This window comes from Andrographis paniculata, unplaced genomic scaffold, assembly GCF_009805555.1.
Source record: "Andrographis paniculata isolate CXL003 unplaced genomic scaffold, ASM980555v1 Contig70END, whole genome shotgun sequence".
Lineage (NCBI taxonomy): Eukaryota > Viridiplantae > Streptophyta > Magnoliopsida > Lamiales > Acanthaceae > Andrographis > Andrographis paniculata.
Genome location: NW_026137607.1, coordinates 35,631 through 57,023, shown reverse-complemented (window position 1 = coordinate 57,023; position 21,393 = coordinate 35,631). Strand labels below are relative to the sequence as shown.

Here is a 21,393-nt window from a genome sequence, read left to right as displayed (position 1 = left end):
TAAGCGAAGAAGACAATGATGATGGAGATTTTAGGTTTCCTGAGAAAATTGGAGATGGAAATAGCTTTATTAAGTTTTTCTATCAGTTTCCATTGCTTAAAAGACTCGAAGCTGGTATCTACTTTCTGCAGGTATAACAAGTGAAACTTTTAACTACATTGTATTTATTTACCTCAGCTGATTTGTAAGGTGTAAAACAATATGTAAGAATTCACCTTATGTATTTTTTTGGAAGTTTTTGGCTATCGGAGGCGTGCCACGGGTACTTCCGACCAAGCTTAAACATTTGGTAGAGATTAAACTTCACCAATTGGATTTTGGAGTCTTGGATCATGTCACTTGTGCTGTTTGCTTGTTGCGAAGCTCCCCTAACTTGTGCAGCCTTGACATTGCAGTGAGTATCAGATTGCAAGCAATAGTGTTTTTTTTTTTACCTTTAGGTTCTTGGTTTCACATTTCCATTCTCACTCTTTTCTTGTTATATATTTCAGTTTGAAAAAGCTAACTTAAACTGGTTGTGGAATACTCAAATAAGTGATTCTATGAAGACTGAAGAGAACAATAAAGTTGTGGAATATCTGAAGGCCGAACAGAAGAAAAATATTCAGCACACACACCTCAAGACCGTGAAGATTAAATCGTTTTCAGGTTTCAAAACTGAAGTGGAATTTGTGAAGCTTCTTCTGTTGAGGTGGGTTGAACTTGAAACAGTTCAAGTGTTTTCGGGTTCTCATGAGGAAGAAATAGAAATCGCAAGAAAAGAGTTGATGATTTTCCATCTCAAGGCATCTTCGAAGGCTAAATTTTCCATAGAAAAACTGAGTTGATAGAAAAGTTTGTTTCTGCCATGAACCAAACTTCTATTATGAATTCTTGCTTGTTGTTATGGATCTTTATATTATGTTGCATTTTGGAATATCCTCATCTTTTCCTCTAATATGTATGTCTATGACTTGCTCATCGTGATATAGTTTCATTTATACGAAAGGAATAGAAGTTCGATGTGAACATTGATGAAATTGTTACCTAAAATCATAATTATTGATATGGGTCATATCAATAGAAAATAGGAATTTTGTGTTACAATTGAAGCAGGAGTAATGTGGATTATTGAAAAATCGAATACGATTTGCTTTAGAAAAAGAAGATATCAATGAATTTCTATCAAACGGTTTCATAGGATTCAGCCTGTTGTCTTGATTGTGTGGTGTGGTTCAATTGAAGAACTTTTCTTCTCCTCTTTCTAAAAGGCAAGATCTTTTACTAGTAAGGATATTTATAAATAGTCCAACTTAAGCATTACTTTTTATCATATTCGAAACGATCATTTAATAAGTATATATTTTAAATATTAATGATAGACACTTGATTTGTCGCAATTTACTTATTCCACGTGGGTAAAAGTGATGCATCTCCAATAAAAATCTTCGATATTTAAAATGAGATCATTCTATATTTAAGGAAAAAAATCATCCATTTTGTCGTTTTTTCCTTCTTTTGTGGCATAAAAACAATAATCAATTAAGAAAAACAATTTATTGGAAACTCTCTTTTCTCGCACTCTCATGTTAGAATTGCTTCGAAAATCTAAGAGGAGAAAGAGAGATATGAGATCTTCAATAAGATTTTCAATCTAAAATATTTCAAAATGCTCGCAATATTGCGATCCTTTCTAAAATAATCCAATAAAAATCTAAAGCTACGGTTGGATAAAGGTTGATAAAAAAAATTAACTCTTCATAGTCTAATGTGAACAAGAATTAATGAAAACACAAGGGGTTAGTACAATTGTTAAATATGTGGTTGCTTCATGGTTATAATTGTTGTATATATCAAATATAATGACTAAGTAAATAATACAATAGTTGTTTACCATATTCGGTTTACCACAAGATTGAATTCGAGATTATTTTTCACAAATATAAATTTTGTGATGCAACATAAAAGTAGAACTAAAATCTTCGACAGAAAAATTGGCATAAAATTCCTACACACTAAAAAATTTAGTAATAGGAAATTTTTGTACTCCATACCAGCAGGAAATTGAAGTGCAATCTAAACATACTGAATTTCATCAAAATTTAAAGTTAAATGTATTTGAAATGATTAATCTCTTGAAAACTTACTGACAAAACTCGAAGACATTCAAAATTTGAACTTATAATTTTACAGTTAAATATTTGTTTTATTCGTTCCTTTTTGGCTTTGTGTGGCAATAATAGGAAGCTTTTACAGCTTTCAAAAAAAAAAAAAAAAAATAGATACAAAAAATTTAGGTACATCTGAACCCTCTAAAGTTAGTGCAATGATTAATCTCTCCGTTGGGTGAAAACCCAAAAAGACCTGAACAAATTTAATTGGAAAGACTGTCCTGTGCCTTGCCCTTATCAGAATTTATATACTCTCTCTCTCCGTCTCAAATACTTATGTTTCTTTTTGTCCCACATACCATTTTTTTTTAAAATGATTAGATTCTTTAATCTTATTTTAAATTTTTTAATTTTTTTTTTAATTTTAATTAAACTAATTAATTATTTTAATCTTAATTTATAATTATTTATATTATAAGATAATTATTTTTACTAATATATTTTTAATTATCTACTAATTATACCCTTTCTAAAATTAATTATTTATTAATTATACCCTTCTAAAACACGTATCTACGGTGTAACAGACCCGATATCCGGGAGGAGAGAGTATTTTTTTGTTTTGAACAGCAACTGCTAATAAGTCCAAATACATATTATCATCCATCCACAAATTTGTGATGTACAAACCCAAAAAAAAAACTGTACCTAAAAATAAAAGAATATATAATGTGTAAATATATATATATATCTAACTAAAAATAAAAGAATAACATCATAAAAAAAAAAAAAAAAAAAAAAAAACACCAAAAATACTTATAGAGAAAAAAAATTGGGCATCATATTAAGCTCCCATTTCTCACTCTATCTCTGTTTTAGGCTCGGCTGCGCCGCCGTCATCGCGGCATTCGAGCCTCCGTGTGGCGCCGTCGAGGAAAAGTCGATCGATTGGCGATTAACAATTGACGGTTAACGTTACTCGACCTGTTCGCCGATCAAGTCGAGGCCAACGAGCAAAAACGATACACCTTGAAAGAGCAGGAAGTAAAAATGGATACCCTGAGCCGAAAGCAAACTTCTAGCCGCGGCAGTCAGCAGAAGGAATGCGAGCGCGAGCTCCTTCGTGTATATCCGATTGTGTTTTTTCTTCTGAGCAGCCTTGTCCGCCATCTGTTTAATTTCCTCGCGCATTTCATCCAAATTAGGCTCCGAGCTGCCGCGGTGGTGCGTTGGGGGCTTCTCGACTAAAGCCGTCAGGTCGCCCTCGGAGGATCGGCCGGATTTTTTCGTGACGACCCACTCGTAAGCGCTTCCAAGCTGGAAAAGACCCGAAATCATCGCGTTGAACTTTGTGACCGACATCGTGTTCTCGAATAGAAGGTACGGAACGATGAACGGGAACGACTTCGGCGACGGGAGTATGTTGAGGAACGTAATCGTCGCCGGGACATAGCAGACGACCCACGACGGGAGAGTGGCTTCCGGGACGAACATCGTCGTCGGGAGAATGATGCAGAAGAGAGTGAAGGAGTAGAACGGGAGGACGAGCTTCCGTAACAGGAAGAAGAGGAAGATTAGATTCGCTTTCTTCCAAACGCCGATCTGCATTGATTCGATTAAATCGTGAGTTTGAATTATAAGAAATCGAGCGACGTTATACGATTCGGTTTTTCGGGGTCGAATACCTTCGACTTAACGATCGCCGGCAAGCAGAGACGGAACAGCTGCATCGGTCCCGAATGCCATCGGTGCTGTTGCTTCCGGTAGGCTTCGAAGGATTCCGGCAGCTCGCATTGACACTGAGAATATCGTATATATGAATTACGGATTTATCGAATAGATCGAAGCGTTTTTTTTATCGGTAATCGCAATAGCGGGAATTCGTACCTCGACGTCGTTGAGGAAAATGAATTTCCAGCCGTGAAGATGCGCGCGAACGGCGATGTCCATGTCTTCGACGGTTGTTCTCTCAAGCCATCCGCCGGAATCTTCTAGCGCCTTAATTCTCCAAACACCGGCCGTCCCGTTAAACCCGAAGAAGTTGAGGAAAACGCCGTTGACCTGCTGCTCGACCTCGAAATGAAACGCTAAATTGATGAGCTGTAGCCTAGTCAGCAGATTCTCGTCTTTGTTCACAAACGACCATCGCGCCTGAACCAATCCTAGATCGTTGTTATCCTTCGATCAAAAGCAAAAAAGAATAAGACACAAATAAGCCCAAACCATCCGAAAACAAACTCAACGATTCGAAAGAACAAATCGAGTTTGGATTGTTCGAAGATACCTTAAAGTGAGGGACGGTTAGTTTAAGAAAGTCGGGGTTAGGCTGGAAATCGGCGTCGAAAATGGCGACAAATTCGTAATCTTTAACGTAGCTACAGTTCATCGCAGACTTAAGGTTCCCTGCTTTATACCCTTCCCGAATCATTCGATGCCGGAAGATAATGTTGGCGCCGTTCTGCTGCCATTTGTGTACTTCTTCTCTGATAAGCTCCTGTGCCGTCGGGTCGTCGGAATCATCCAAAATTTGAATGAGCAACCTCCCTTTAGGCCAGTCCAAATTGCACACTGCTGCAATTGATTGTTGATAAACCTGTTCACAATTCAAAGCCAACAAAACACAACCACTCAATTAATTAACGAATAATCGAATCGAATCAATTAACGTAAATTCCGAAACCTCGAAGATCCAATACTAAATCTACATTCTAGCGAGCTGTTAACTCCAAACATTTAGCTCGGAAAAAAACAAAAAAAGACATATATGCTTATAAACTACTTGTGATTTGAAAACCGCGCAACCCTCCTTCGTATTTTCAAAAAACATTACAAAAATAAATAGCAACATCCGTTAAGTTTAGACATTTGCGGGATTCTGTGCAATATTTTTGAAATCACAAATAAATATTGCGCCGTTTCTAAACCACGAGGAGAATGGGATATACTTCTCAAATCACAAGTGAATTATAAGCAGGTTTGCCAGAGAACGAGTAACGTTAAAATTTGAGATTGCCTAACGACAAAATCCACGTCGTCCTCGACAAATTTACACGACCAATCAACAAACAATTTTGTGGCTTAACAAGATTATAAGATTAGATAAGCAAAACGAATATCGACATAACTATCTAACAATAAAGTAGTCCTATAGCTCAATTTGTGGGGCGCAAACAACAAACCAATCATATTACTTAACAAAATCGAGCAATCATTCGAAAAAAATAACCGTCAAACAAACAATTAAGCAACAACTATAAGAGTATAAGATCAGACAATATATCAAATACTTTATCAGCAGAACATAAAACTGTATAGATCAGCATAACTTATATCATCATCATTACCTTCATACTGAAACAACAATGGAGGATTGGGAATTAGGGTTAGGGTTAGGGTTAGGATCATGATTACCTCTTTTTCATTGCACATTGGGATCTGAACTAAAACCATAGGGAAATAACCATCTCCATCGCCAGATTCGAGATCAACAGGGCCTAGATTAGGGATTGGTTTGATGTTCCTAAGCTTGATCCATAAGCAACCCAAGCAGAGCACCAATCGATCGAAGCTCTGGACGAGGAACAGCACGATGCAAGCATTGGTAAGCAGCTGCAATGGCGGAGCGATATAATCGACTCGGAACGCAATCCATCCCGAATAAATCAAATTGAACAAATCCCTAACTGCAGAAGCGTCCGTCAGATGATAGAGACGATCAATCCGCAGATCGGGAGCTCGAAAATCCCATCCTCTAAAATACGCCACCATTTCGAAGCAGAGGAGGAGCAGAGACAGAAACAGGAACGCCTTAATACAGGCGTAGAATCTCGACTTTAAGACCGGATCCCCGTCGGTCCGGCCGGTGGCGACTCGGCGGCGGACGACCGCCGCGACGGAGAAGAATGCGGCGGCGAGAGAGGCGAGGCAGCCGGCGGCCTTATGCGCTTTCAGAAGTATGACCCAAGTGAGCTGCTTCGCGTTCTTATTGCGTCCCCCTTTAGGCGGAACGGCGTCGTTTTGGTAGATGAAATCGGGGGATTCGAGCTCCACCATGGACCAATTATTAGGGTTCTCCATTTTCACCACCACCGGCGTGCCACGGCGGCTCTCCGCCGCGGCCGCCCACCACTGCCAAGACGGAGCCATTGCCGAAATTCAGAAACTGTAGATTTCAAGAATCTTGGTTAAAATTAGAACTTCAATTTCCTTTTCTTGAGAGGGGAGGGGGGGTGGGGAAGAGAATTCGGAGATGCTACAAGAAGGTCATTTTGGGAGAGAGAGAGTGATCTGGGAGGAGAGAGATAGGAGGAAGTTATAACAGGGAAGAAGATGAAGAGGTGACTGTCTTGTATATAGATAGATACATACATTCATTTACAGCTTGCAGCAGGAAGGCAGCAGCAGTACTGTAGAGTGGATTTTGAATTTTGAAAATTGGAGGAGAGAGAGAGAGAAGGGAGGAGAGAGAGAGGGGGAAGTGGCAACAGCTCAACACGTCTTTGATGGATGTTATGTTTGGTTAGGTTTCAGACTCAAAAGAGGAATTGAAAATTGATGATATGGTTAGAAATGGCCTCCACCACCACAACCCTCCCTCTCCATCTCAACTCTCAAGGACAAATTTCTTTAATCTTTTGTCTTTTCTCTTACAAATCTAATAGGTATTAATATATAACAATTTTTTTATTTTTTTATTTTGGTCCGGGAATAAAGTATTTTTTTTTTTTTAACTAATGGTACTATATATCTAACGTTACAAAAAATATCCTTATAATTTATAATATATTACACAAATGTCGTTACTTTTATATCATATAATACTAATAGAGTTAATTTAGTCTTTTTACTTTTATTTTTACTTTATCCTAATATTAAATTAATATTTCTAAAACACCGTGCAAAAAACAAATTAATATATAGATATGGGACAAAAGGAGTATGCGTATTCGATTAGTTCACATTCAAAATATTATTTATACTCCTTCCGGCCGCCTCTAAGGTCACATTTACATTTTTAAAAATATCTTTATATTTATATAATTTTTTGTACAAATATCTTTTTATTAGTATTATAAGATACTACTTAAAATATATTTTTTTATTTCTTCATAATTTGTAGTATATTTTGATATAATAATGAATATTCAAAAAGTAACAAGCAAAAAATAAATAGGATTCTTAGAGAGAGACGAAAATACTATTAAATTAAAAAATAATATTTATTTTCATTAATTTATATTATATTTTGATATAATAGTGTCTCAGCTAATTTATTTATTTTAGTTGATGAACTGGAGTTTAAGATATTATATAATTAGTAAGAAACTAAGAAGAATATTAATAAAAATAATTATATATTAAGATTAAAATTATCAAATGGTTTAATTAAAATAAAATAATTATAAATTATAATTTTTAAAATATGATCAAAGTATTTAATTATATTTCTAAAAAAAATGACAAATTATATAGAACAGATAAAATAATTAATATTTAAAAATTAATATAAAAATTAAATGTACTAACATTTAGAGCGTGGACGTAAGTAATAATATTTATTAATTTATAAAAATATATAAGATGATTTTAAAAGGAAAATGAATAGTTTTGAAAAAATATATATTTATATATATATTCTGTATTAAAGTGATTTTTTGCATTAGAATTAATATTATATGAACTATTATAATTCATATATTGTATTTTTATTATATTATTACATTTTATAGTATATTATATGTGTATATTTCATATGTATTGTTAATAGCATCTAAAATTAATATTGTGAAAGGCATTCAAGAAAAGGGAGTTTTGTGGTCAAAGTGGCCATGGAAACCTACAAAAATATCAATCGGTCAATAATGGTTGATGAGTATAAAGAGGAATTTTTGTGGGAATATAACATTCTAAAACAAACTTTATATATATATATATTAAATATTATTATTAAAAAATTAATTATAACATCATATCAAATATTATTATTTCTATTTCAATGTTTACAACTATAAAACAACAAATTAAACCCAAATCCAGCAACACGCTATTTATAAAAATACAGAGAATTAAGACATGAAAAGTCAAAGAGATACATTGAAACCAAAACGTGTTTAACTTTTAAAATTAATTTTTCTTACTATATATTTGAACAGTTTTTTAATAATTGTATTTTTTTATTTTTTTTTTGTTATAAATTGATAATTTTGTCCTTAACTGTATTGTAGAAATTAAAGTAATAAATGAATGAAATGTAAAAATATAAAATTTATTATTAAAAAATAAAATAGAATAATAATTGTTTGACCTCCCAAATAAAAAAAATAGGACATTAATTTTGTGGTATGGGGGAATATAATTTAATTAATAATAGTAAAAAGAAATGCTATTTTCAATTATAAAAAATTGAAATCCAAAAGCATTGAAAATATCTCAATTACATATAAACACGCCATAATAATTATTACTATGACATTTATTGTTAGATTTTTACCTTTAAGGAAAGCCAAGAAATAAGAAATAGGAGATGTTTTTTTTTCTTTTTTTATTTCTTTTTTTTTTGAAGATTTTTTTTAATTTGTTTATTGTACTCCCGTCGTTCAATAAATATTTTTTATATTTTGAATTTTATTAAAATATAGTAAAAAATTATAACAAAAGAATTGAATATAACGACAAAAGAAAGAGAAAAAAAAATTTAATCTTTATTTTTTTTTTAATTTGATTTCAATTTGTATATTGCTAGTGTATTTATTTTGTGACATTATTTGAAATAATATTTTTATATAAAATATAAAAAATTATTTAAATAATATAAAAATAATAAATATACGTAATTTATTAATTTAAAAAAATATATGAAAAAAAAAGGAACACAAGCTACTTAACTCTTACGAGTCTTTTACAATTATATTTATACAATAAAATATTATACTTAAATTATTATTCAAATTTAAAAATAGTACTATAATCTAACTTTAAAAATAAATGTTTTAGTGTTTCGAATTATTATTCCCTTCGTCTCATATAATATCGACATATTATTATAGACACGGAAATTTAGGTAAAGTGTAATTAATAAATAATTAAAAAATGTATTGATAAAAATAATTATAAATTAATATTAAAATAATTAAATAGTTTAATTAAAATTTAAAAAGTTATAAAATATAAAATTTAAAATGTGATTAAAGTGTCTAATTAAAAAAATAACAAATTATGTAGAACGGACGAAAATAAAAAATAAGAACAAATTATATGAGACAGAGGAAGTATAAATAACTTTAAAATTATTTGAAAATAAATTTAAATTTGTTACTTTAAACAAATACTCTCTCCGTCCCATCGGAATTGAATCACTTGATTAGGGACAAGGTATTTAAAGTGAGAATGTTTAATTAGTTAATAATAATTAGTTATGATATTATTATATTATTTTTTGTATAATTAATAATATTTACAATTTTAAAGTAAATTTAATATATATGACTAAAAAATTAAAATATATATTTAAATATTTAAAAATTATATAGCAATTAAAAAATATATGCAATATGAATATCATTTTATAGAGAATAAAATCTTCTATAATACAAGTAAATAAAAAAATTATTTTTGTTTATTTACAATTAATATAAATCAATTTTATAAAAGATATATAATTTTAAATATAGATAAAAATATTTATTTTTTTGAGGAGAGATGTAGAAATAAAGGTCATATGTTATTTATGATGTTGTATGTTATGTAGTTAATTAAGTTGATTTATATTTGTTAAATATGTTTTGGTTTAATAATTTTTACCAAAAATAGAAAGGTATCAATTGTTACGGGACAGATAAAAATAAAAATAGTATCAATTGTTGTGCGACGGAAGTAGTATATTTTTAAATAATTATTTAGTATTAAAAAATAAAGTGAGGGTATGCATGCACAACATAAATGGTCGAAAAAGTCCTCGCACCGACAGAGTTCGTTGGCGTAGTGGAATGTCCAATTTAGTAAATTCCTAGGTAGACGGGAACGGATAAAGTGACAGCTCTTGCACCCATCACCTGCAGCTTCATTGTACCTTCCGTCTCACTGTCACTCTTTTCTTTTTTCGATTAAAAAAAAGGGGGAATATTTTAATAAAATAATTATTGTTAGCATTTATTATATCAGTAATTTGTTTTATTTTATTTTTATTTTATTTTATCAGTAATTAGTTAATAACACAGGGAGTGTGCTGTGTTTAAATAATTATTTGACATAATGTGAAATATATATATATATATATTAATCTTTACGTTAGCCGTAAATGAGTATAATTTTCTTATATTTATATTTTATAATTTTTTTTTTATAAATATCTTTTTATTAGTATTACACGACAAAGTATTTTTGTAATTCTTATTTAATTTATACTAAAATTTGAAATAATAACTAGTATTCAAATATCAATATAAAAAAGTAAATGAGATCTTTAGACCAAATAGAAGTATATTTTTAATAAAAATATACTCCCTACATCCCTAATATGATGTTACGAGTTACCGTAGACACACTAATTTAAAAAGAATATAATTAATAAATAATTAAAAATATTTTAGTAAAATTAATTATAATATAATATAAATAATTATAAATTAAAATGAAAATAACTTGTTAATCTAATAAAAATTATAAAATTTAAAATATAATTAAAATATAAATATATTTCCAAAACAAAATGACATAATATGTGAAACTTAAAAAAAAATATATATAGAGTTGCAATATTAGTATTCTCGGAGTATTACATAAAAAAAATAATAATAATAATTTTACATTCAGAACATAGTATAATCACTTATTTATATTATATCATATCATACAACTATTCAATTTTTTTTTAATATTCAAAACTTAAACTCAAAATTCAAACAGTCAACAAACACACTTCTGAAAATAAAATTTATATACATATAGATATTTTATCCAGTCTCAATTTAAAGTATTCGTGTTACCATTTTCGTACGTGACACTCAAAATTATCTATTTTATATTTTAATAAAAATAATTATATATTAATACCAAAATATTATTAATTTTATTTATGTTAAAAATTTTGGGAAAAAATAATAAGATTGTCTTATTGATCATCAAAATAAAAGGCCTAAATATAGACAATACAAAACAGATTCGATAGACTCAAATCTAAGTAATTTAATCTACAGATAAGACCAAATCTAAATATAATTATATTAAATCTAAAACGAAATATCTAAAATATCTCAACAATTTAAATTATAAATATATCATTACACATAATTATTTTACAAAACAAAAATATCAAAACTTCTTATACACTTCAAATAGCAATCCAATTACTTCTCTCTAATAATGTATTTTTCAAAAATAAAATAAAATTAATTACTCTAAAATATTTACTATGTTTTATTTCAAATATTAAATAAAAATAATTAATTTATATTCAAAATTCCACGATAAACTACTTTACATAGGATTCAAATAATAATTTAAATTAAATATTGCAAAAAATAATTCAAAAACATGAAACGTGGTACAATCATATGCATCCACGTGTCGCATTAAAAGTGTCCCGCCGGAGTTGCCGGCGGTGGCGGCTGCATCCAGCACGTTCTCCAGCACCGCTGCCGAGGTGCCATTGGACACAATAAGACATATAGACTTATAAAATAAATATAAATAAATAAATGATGTCAAGAAGAGGATTTAATATAATAAAAATTAGTTAATTAATTAATTAATTGGTCAAGAAATATTTTATAAATGAATAAACAAATAATAAAAGGGTAAATTATTGGCAATGAAGCACTTGAATATAATCACTGACCAAATTTCAATACTTCAATAATTATATTGTGTAACATGAATAAGGATTCGCCACCTCTTCATTTTTCTACATATTTCTTGGTTATATTTAATCACAAATATAGTCAAATGGTTTTTTAATTTTTATTGCTTTATGTTTTCAAATTACATGTTGTAACACATGAGTATGTTTGATTTGTGTCTCTATAAATTAACCTGAAATTTGATGAGTAAGGTACAAAATTGCATAATAATGAAATAAAAAGATTCCTTAAAAAAAACAATCTAACAATCCAAAAATACAAAACTATGCTTACTTATATTTTTCAAAAACTATTTTCACACTATCCATTACAATTTCTATGTAAAAAATATCAAATTCATAACCAAAATATTCATTTAAAATATTATACTCCCCATGTCTGACTCCAAATATTTTATTTACATTTCGTGTTTTCGTATAATAATTATCATTCAAAGATCAACACGTAAAAAATAAATGAGACCCTTAGAACCGGACGAATGTATTATCAAAATATTATTATATATTCATATTATTACAATTTGTTTGCCCTACTTTTTTTTTTATACAATTTTCAAAAATTTACTATTTAAAATACAAACCTCCAAACAATCACCCTTATTTTTATTTTATTTTTGTTTTCTTCGGTAAAATTGGACTTCTTCTGGAAAACAAACAAACAAAAATTATGCCCATATATTACTCATATATCCCATAAAGAATGACCAGATGGTGTAAAATTAACTCATAACTTAACTTCAAAATTTCGACACCTCCAGATCTTTCATGATACAAAAAATAAATAAATAAAAATTAAACACATTCGTGTAAACCTACAATTTTGTATTTGTATTCAGATCCATTATGTGTTGATTATGACTAATCAATCCCCCGTATATATATATTAGGTCTAATTAGCACATATGTGTAGGCAACAAATTAATGCTAATTGGCACACGGTAATAGTGTATACATATATATGATGATGATAAAGATAGTAGGGCCAGGTTGATTGGAGAATTGGGTTTTTCCAACTCAAATGTGTTAGGTGACATCAAAGTAGAGGGGCATAGATGATCAATGATTAGATTTAAGTTACACAAATTTTACAAACAAACAAAAAAACAGAACCCCAAATACAACAAATTAAAGGATGCAGAAATGGAGGGATGATTATTTGGTCAAAGATAATTTAAAACTAGACATGTAAAAATTTAATAATATATAGATATAAACATATGATGAGATCATGATTCTTGATAATTAATCAATTAATTAAAAATGATGATTAGTGAAAGATAGAGACGCACTAATCACAATGATTATGAATAATTAAAAAAGAAAGCAAAGGGCACAACACAACTCTAATAGGGTTTATTTCAGGCAAGCACTATTACTGCTACACATTATCTTAATGGTTTTTGGCTATGGCGTTAGGTGTGATGTTTCAATCCCAACTGCATATGCAGACATGTCTTCTGATGTGTTCCTAAGGCAATTTAAGTGTAATAAAGATGTCTCATGCTTTGGCCATGTTTTTATTTATTATACATACATACATATTTATATATAGAGAGAGAGGAAATTCTACTAAAGCAATGCCAACTTTGGTGTCCTAATTATTATTAACGGGCGGCAGGTGATACTGATTAACCCTAATCAACACATCAAATATTATTTAACTCTACATATATATATACAGAGAGAGAGAGAATTCTACTAAAGCAATGCCAACTTTGATGTCCTAATTATTATTTTGAGTCGGGTGATACTGATTAGCTCTAATCAACACATCAAATATAATCCGACTCCACATGCTAATAATCCATTTTATATAAATGTCTTATTAATATATCAATTGTAGCATATAATACGTGAGTTATTCTCGTATATTTATTTATACTATATTAACATTTATTTTTTACTATCTATTTATATTTCACGTACCGTCAATATATATGTTTTATTATATCCACATAAAAAAAGGTTGTGATCTTTCCTGCCATAAAAAAGAAAAAAAAAAAAATAGTGCTTCTAAAAATATTGCCTAACAAATAAATATCACGCAATAAAAATCAACAATTCAAATACAATAAAATATCATTTCTTATAACGCCATCACAGTATACCATACCTAACAATGAAATCCTGTATCTGACAATAAAAAAATATTTAGAACCATAAATACTAAACCAACAAAACGGAGGAACATGAAAAGGATATTAAAAGATGAAAAACATGTCCTGAAGGAAGTTTGTGGAATTGTCAAATGAACTTTTTCCTATTTTCAGCTGAAGAAAAAATGTGCACTTTTTTGCTGTTGCACATTGATGAGGAAAACAAGAAAGAGTGGGTGCTTTGATTGCGGAATCACGTTCATATCTACCAACAAATTTATTATATATATATATATATATAAAACAAAAGTCAATAGTAAGAAAAAAGAAAAAAAAAAAAAATCAATTTTTGCCCATATTCTACTGTAAAGTGCAGCAAAATTGTGTCCTGGCCCATATTCAAGAAAAGTGCAGATGTAACCATGTAGATCAGAATTGTTTATAGGATTGAACAGGGAAAAAGCCCATTTGCTTTAGTTTTAGACAAACAAATAACTGGTTAAGGATTTGTAACAACAAAGATTGGAAAAGAAAAGTAGATCCAAGTCCCAATCATAATTACATATCTTGAAAAAAATTTCTTGTTTGGCCCAAAGATATTTTGGTGGTGTATTTCAAACTCCAGAGCCTATTCTCAAAAAATAAAAAATTACTTTAGGTACTATTCATCTACATAACATTTTAAAAATATCATATCAAACACTTTTTCTCCTCTCAAAAACATCAAATTAAATACTCAATTTCTTACTATTACATACAATCTTCAAAACTCCAAAAGATAGTTTAGCTAAATGGGGTATAAGAAGGGATGGAATACTTGCACAAGAATCTCTACTCGTCGTTATTTCGTACATATTTATATCATATCAAACTAACTATTATAATTCAAAATTCGAACTCAAATATCAAATAGAACGTCTATGTTTTATTTTTATTTTTTTTATATTATACTTAAAAACTAATTTTACAATCAAATTATAACATTATTTATTTATATTACACCATATAACTAATTTCAATTCAAATTTTTAATTATTTAAAAACCAAACCCAAAGCCCCAAACAAACAACATCGCATATCTGAGTGGAGCATAAGGCTTTCATTTACATACTAAGAGATAAAAAAGTAGCATACTTACTTAAACATATATATTACAACTACAACAACAACAACAAGGGATGGAAATGGTTTAGCTAAAATGTACCTGGTACCTGGTGTTCATCATCTCCTTTTTCGTTTCAGCTTCTTGTTGGGCTGATCCCTACCCTTTACCGAAGAGGTTCTTTCTTTGCCACTTACATAAGAACTCCATAAAGCCCTTTCAACATCTGATGCTGTGAATACATCCTCAGGAGTCGACAACTCCTGAAAAGAACAAATGTATTGCAAGAAGAAACAATTACAATGTAGACCACTACACTTCTTGGAAATTATGTGCGTTTAATATAGAAAAATGAGGCTAGAAAAATAAAAAATATGTCCATTCCCTTGTTTGTTTGAGTCACACAAATTTAATTTGAGAAATGAATTATTCCTCATTTTCTGTTTTCATTTCTCTACCGTGACAATCTATTGTTCAAGTTTTAAGACTATCTATGAAAAATAGATTATTTTCTCTAATAAAACAACACATCCAAATTATTATTCAAACTAAAAATAAAAAATAAAAATCACCAACAATATTTCTCCCGAGATTCCAACTCTACTCAAATCCTTTCTCATTTGATTCATTGCCCATCCTCTCTTCTTTACATTCCACTAAAAAGCAATACTTAGTCTGCTCTAAATCAATTTGTAAAGCATTTCTATCTACATTTCTTAGTTGAATTATTTGTTTTGACGAACAAAAGAATCAATTCTCTTTCTCTACTGCATTCTATTTCTCGATAATTCTATTCTCTATGATCATTTCTATTCAATTTCATTCGCTCTACCAACAGCGCTTTTTAATAAATTACAAAAGCATTCAAGCTACAAGGTCACATAAATCCCCAAAATAGTATCTACCTTTGCCTTGGCCTGCAGTTTCTCCGCAAAGATCATATACCGCTTCAATGAATAATCCTTCGAATCACCAATCACAGAAACCATCGCCTGATTCCAAAACAAGATTCAACAACAAACACAAATCCCAAATCAATTCCAAGAAATTCATCACAATCACCAAATCAAGAACGAACCAGATACTAATAAACAACTCGATAACTAATTTTCCATTTTCCAATCTCCCAAAACAAACAATCATGAAATCCCAAATCAACAACAAACACAAATCCCAAATCAATACCAAGAAATTCACCACAATCACCAAATCAAGAACGAACCAGACATTAATTAACAACTCGATAGCTAATTTTCCATTTTCCAATCTCCCAAAACAACAACCATAAAATTCTGCACAGTCTCTGAACAATTACCTCATCGGACATAAACGGCGCGACCTCCGGCGCATAGGCGGCGAGGACGGCGGAGGCGGTGGCGGGCCCCACTCCTTTCAAAACAGTTAGTTCCGAGACGGCCTTCGAAATATCGGGCAAGGAAGCGAACGCCTTCCCCGAAGCCTCCTTCACGACGGCGTCGTTTAGGGAGGAGACGAAGGATAGCAAGCGCGGCCGCCATTTTCCGCGGGAGAGCTTCCACTCCATGAGCCTGGCGAGCTCGTCCTTAGCGATGTAGGGATTAGGGTTTCGGTGGTGCAGGAGGTTTGGGAGCTCGTTACGGTAGAACTCGTCCAGCGATATTAGGTTGGGCTTTCCCAGGGTCTCCAGTACGGATTCGTAGGATGCCAGAGCCTCTCTCCAAAGAGCGGCGTCGCTGGACTCGAAGTTCATCTGCCCCGGTACGGCGGCGGCGGCGGCGACGGTTGGGGTTGGAAACTGCAGTTGGCGGGCTTCCACTTTGAAATGGCTATGTCTGAAATAGGATTATTGAATTCGTTTTTTGGTTTGTGTTTAGTGCATAGGGTTAAATAATACTCCTGCAACAAAAGATGTGTGTTATTCGCCGCAAAAAATTAAGAAATAATAGTATTTAATTGAAAGTTGATATAAAATAAAAAATAAAAATTTAAAATACTTTATTTTTTGAATAATTTTAAAATGTAAATTCAAAAAATAATTAAGAGTAAACAACTCTATTTGAGAGCGAGGGAATATTTTATAAGTTAAATATTTTTTTTATTTAATCATAAAAATAATAAAAATATTTAAAAATTTAACCATTTGAATTTTAATATTGAGTGTACATACACGTATATATGTATTCACTTTATATATATATATATGTATATATACGTACACTCAACTAATAATGATGCAGATAAAGTTGAAATTTTTTTTTTTTTTTTTTTATGCTGTTGGGATTAGATCACCAATTGCATATAAAGTTGAAAGTTTTTTTTTTTTGTTTATGCCGTTGAGATTAGATCACCAGTTGCATCATCACCTATCGGGGTATATAGGTTGAGACGTATATATGTATAAAATACATATGTGTGTATTTATACACCAAACTAATGATTATGCAAATATTGTTGAGTCTTTTGATGCCATTGATCACATATCAACAATCTCATCTCCACCTCAGCTTCATCTTCATCATCACCTGTTGGGATATTCATATGCACGTGTATGCACCGTGAGGTCATAGATTCAAACCTTGACGCTTTCAGGTTCACTTATCACACATAGTTCATCTAGTGTGATTTAGTTTTGTCGAATCTAGTCCGTAGAGTATTAGATTCGATTAAAAGTTTACCTACAGCGTACCTTCGGGTAGCGACTGCGAATTCCTACATTATAAAAAAAAAAAAAAAAAAAAACCACACACACACGGGTATATATGCATCTAATGGGTGATGATGCAGATACGATTAGAAGTTTTTGATGCTACCGATCCAATCATGCTTTGGAATAAAAAATAGCCTCAACCCACCCAGCCTCGTCTGTGCATCATTATCAATTTGGTGTATATATATACACACGTGTGAATATATACACTTGAACCTTTTGATATTGCTGACCTGATCTCGCTTTGGTGCCCACCCTCACCACAACCCTATGGGGTGTAATATATACACACGTATGTATGTGTAAAGTATGCATGTATGTATATATAAATTGAATGTGTGATGATCCTTTTGATATTGCTGATCTGATCTCATTATGGGATCAAATAAGCAACGCCACCCCACCCTCACCCGCTCCATCTACATCATTGAATGTATGTACGTATGTAAAATTATAAAGTACACACGTGTATATGTATAAAGTACTACTCAAAACATGCTACATTTCAATAAAACTGTGCATAACACACGTATCGGCTAGTATATTAATAAATAAATTACTATATATATTAATTATAAAATTAAAATGTATAATGGAGTGTGCTATCGATAAAACAAGAATTCTCAACATATATGTAACAAGCCAAAGCTGCTTCGTAATTCTACACAAATGCCAAACGCCAGAATAATTATCCCTTTGTTCCTAAGTTAACATGTCTCAAAATCATGAAGGTGTGAGCAAATAACCTCTTTTTAGGACAATGATTCTAATCATCAGTTTTAGCTATGGCGGTGGCAACGGCATCTTCGGACGAGGAGTTTTCTTCCTCAAGTTTCGGTAAATTTTTCCAATTCCACAGGAGTTGCATCAATCCACCATTTCCGACGTGTAAGACCAAATCATTGGCTCTCAAAACATAAAAGGAGAAAGCTTTCACAAGAACAAAGAAGCAAGATAATCCAACAAGTTTCCAAGTGAAGGCGTTGTCGCCCTGTAAAACATAAATCAACAGCACAATATTTGTATTAATTTAATAAAAATATAACACATGAACTGACGGCTCATAAAAATAGTCTACATAATTATTTGATTTCAACATAAGATATATAATCGACGGCATATACTTACCACGGGTTTTTACTATTCAGATTCTTTTTTCTCTAAAAAAAAAATATCACATCAAACAATTATTTTTTTTTATATTATACTACAAATTTATTTTACATTCAAAATATCACACCAACCTCTATTTATATCACATCAAACAACTATTCACATTCAATTTTTTACTATTCAAAAATCCAAATCCAAAAACTAAAATCCACAAACAAACACACGCATAATGTCTGCCTATTTTTTACATGTTGATCAATCCCAATTATAAATTAGGAAAAGTGAGCAACCAATATTTTACCTTGTAGTTGCTCATGACTTCCTTCGATATGTCATCGAAATAATTGGCCATAACACATCCAATAATAAGGCCGAGAGGAATCATCAAATCTTTGTTTCCAGAGAGAGAGTATACGATGTCGGATGGGCAACTAAGAGCAAAGTATGCCAGCAAAGTCCATTTCAGTGTCTTCTTGCCTAAAGCCTGTAAGTCGCGCAAGGCCACATTCGTTGCGTTCTTCCATGGAAATTGTTTAACTGAACCAGGGACGAATTCCCATAATTTATCCTTGGTATAATTCAAGAAAGTTACAAACTTAGTAGAATCCGGAAAGTGTTCCATTCTTGGGAACTTTGCAAAGCACGCAACAGAAAGATGTTTTCGGTGGACATTGATCAGGAAGGAACCGTCAGGTCGACATAATCTCTGTTTGAATGGTGCAATCTGCTCAATATGGAGGAGCCAAGTCAGAGTGCCGCCATTTCCAAACCTTGAAGTTTTAATATCAATTTGAATATCCAGCAGAGAACCATAAATCTAGTTGCAGAATTGCCTCCTCGAATTTAAAAAAACTAAAAATGTAAACCAGCAGTTAACATCTCAAGCATCTAATGTTGTGTTTGCTTGTGGTTTTTTGACAAAATTTTTCCTATCCATTAAGCTTTTCCACTAAAAACATCAAATCAAACTCATATTTTTTTATTTCCATAATACAGAAAATCAATTTTTCATTCAAAAGATAACATATATCACATCAAATGGCTATTCCAATTCAAAATTTACTATTTAAAACTCCAAAATCCCACAAACAAACACACAATCTTCAACCAGATTACGAATCTCCAAAATACAAATAGATGAAATTATCTACCATCATTCAATCTCAGAGGCAGATTAAACAGCATCGTCAAAGACAAATATTTAGCAGGTTTCTAGTGATGAGTGCCGTATATTAACTATAGTAACTATTAGTGTAATAGATCGCCGTCATTGCCGTTGCTATCATATATTAACAAGAACAGAGGATTTCTACAGACTTCAACTTAACTAGTAGCTGGAGATGCAAGTATATGCTTATGCCTTGTGCGCCGTAATATATAAATTAGTTATTACATCACACATGCCTCGATCCACATTTATTGACAGAAATAAAGAAATTGAGAACATCAAAAAGTCACAATTTCCATGTTTTTTTTCCTATCCATATTGAAGATTTCCAATGCTAAGTAATTGATACAAATCAAACCCTAAATAACAGGGAATAAATTCCAATAGCAACCACTTAGGGCTTTGAGGTTTTTCAATTATCAATCAATCAAATTCTTCATATTTAGCATTGAATTATGAAAAGGATTCTGAGTATTACTTCAAATCGTTGTAACTAAATTCCTGGATCTTCCTATAACATTCAATTCAATATGAAACAGAAATCAATCATCTTCCATTACATTTCTATGTTTCGGAAATTCAGCATAGTCACAATCACGCAAGTATTGCAGCAGAATAGTTCTTAAAACATGAAAAACTTCGGTTCAAACTGCTTTATGTTCTTCATTATCGTAAAATGGACTCGATACATGAAAATCACGCCCTTTCTTCTTTCTAACAAGCGCAAAGAGGTATCGTTCAAGTACGTTCATAAAATTCAAAATTACGAATGATAGATAGTTGAAGCAGCTCTGGAGAAAGTAGACTCACCGGAAAACGTGAAGCGGTGAGCGCCGTAGCCGCCGGAAACGCCATTTTTACCTCCGTATAACTCCGGCTGCGGCAGTACGGACCAATTCGCCACCGAAGGGCAACTACTGCTTCTCGATTTATCGCTATAAATACCCGAATCCGGAAACGGTATGGATCCAGTCTGGATTTGACCCGATTCATTTCGGGTACAAATTGAACATTATAGTTGACCCGAAATTATTATTATTATTGAGTAGGACATCAATATACTTGTCTACTTCTATCATTATTGAAGAGTATAATTTTGAAATTATTTCACATTAAATTAACATCATTTACTTCATGAAAACAATCTACAAACACTAATAGTTGTTTCTTCGTGCCTTTTAATTTTTGGGTTTAGATTTTTTTTAATAATTATTTGATATAATATAAATTTGTGGATTCACGTGATGTTTTAAATGTAAAATACATTTATATAATATAATAT

General features: G+C 31.1%; 3 protein-coding genes across 5 annotated transcripts; all 3 read right to left on the bottom strand.

Moving 5' to 3' along the window:
- Positions 1-2,746: 2,746 nt before the first annotated feature.
- Positions 2,747-6,677, bottom strand: LOC127264440 (probable xyloglucan glycosyltransferase 12). Its single transcript, XM_051293977.1, has 5 exons — positions 5,502-6,677; positions 4,375-4,683; positions 3,978-4,268; positions 3,776-3,889; positions 2,747-3,692 (listed from the first exon to the last, which is right to left on the bottom strand). Exons 1-5 carry the CDS (start codon positions 6,234-6,236, stop codon positions 3,066-3,068), a joined length of 2,076 nt encoding a protein of 691 aa, XP_051149934.1. The 5' UTR covers positions 6,237-6,677; the 3' UTR covers positions 2,747-3,065.
- A 4,870-nt stretch (positions 6,678-11,547) lies between these two features.
- On the bottom strand, positions 11,548-16,990 carry LOC127264302 (uncharacterized). Of its 3 annotated transcripts, none has more exons than XM_051293761.1 (4): positions 16,460-16,990; positions 16,050-16,136; positions 15,247-15,407; positions 11,548-11,722 (listed from the first exon to the last, which is right to left on the bottom strand). In XM_051293761.1, the coding sequence occupies exons 1-3, from the start codon at positions 16,871-16,873 to the stop codon at positions 15,264-15,266; spliced, it is 645 nt and encodes a 214-aa protein (XP_051149718.1). In that variant the 5' UTR covers positions 16,874-16,990; the 3' UTR covers positions 11,548-11,722; positions 15,247-15,263. The 3 variants fall into 3 exon arrangements, with proteins under 3 accessions (XP_051149718.1, XP_051149719.1, XP_051149717.1); XM_051293762.1 differs by lacking the exon at positions 11,548-11,722 and adding an exon at positions 14,061-14,307; XM_051293760.1 differs by lacking the exon at positions 11,548-11,722 and having other exon boundaries at positions 15,123-15,407.
- A 1,384-nt stretch (positions 16,991-18,374) lies between these two features.
- Positions 18,375-21,058, bottom strand: LOC127264310 (uncharacterized). The gene is made up of 3 exons (XM_051293776.1): positions 20,922-21,058; positions 19,245-19,667; positions 18,375-18,821 (listed from the first exon to the last, which is right to left on the bottom strand). The coding sequence occupies exons 1-3, from the start codon at positions 20,964-20,966 to the stop codon at positions 18,597-18,599; spliced, it is 693 nt and encodes a 230-aa protein (XP_051149733.1). The 5' UTR covers positions 20,967-21,058; the 3' UTR covers positions 18,375-18,596.
- Positions 21,059-21,393: the final 335 nt, after the last annotated feature.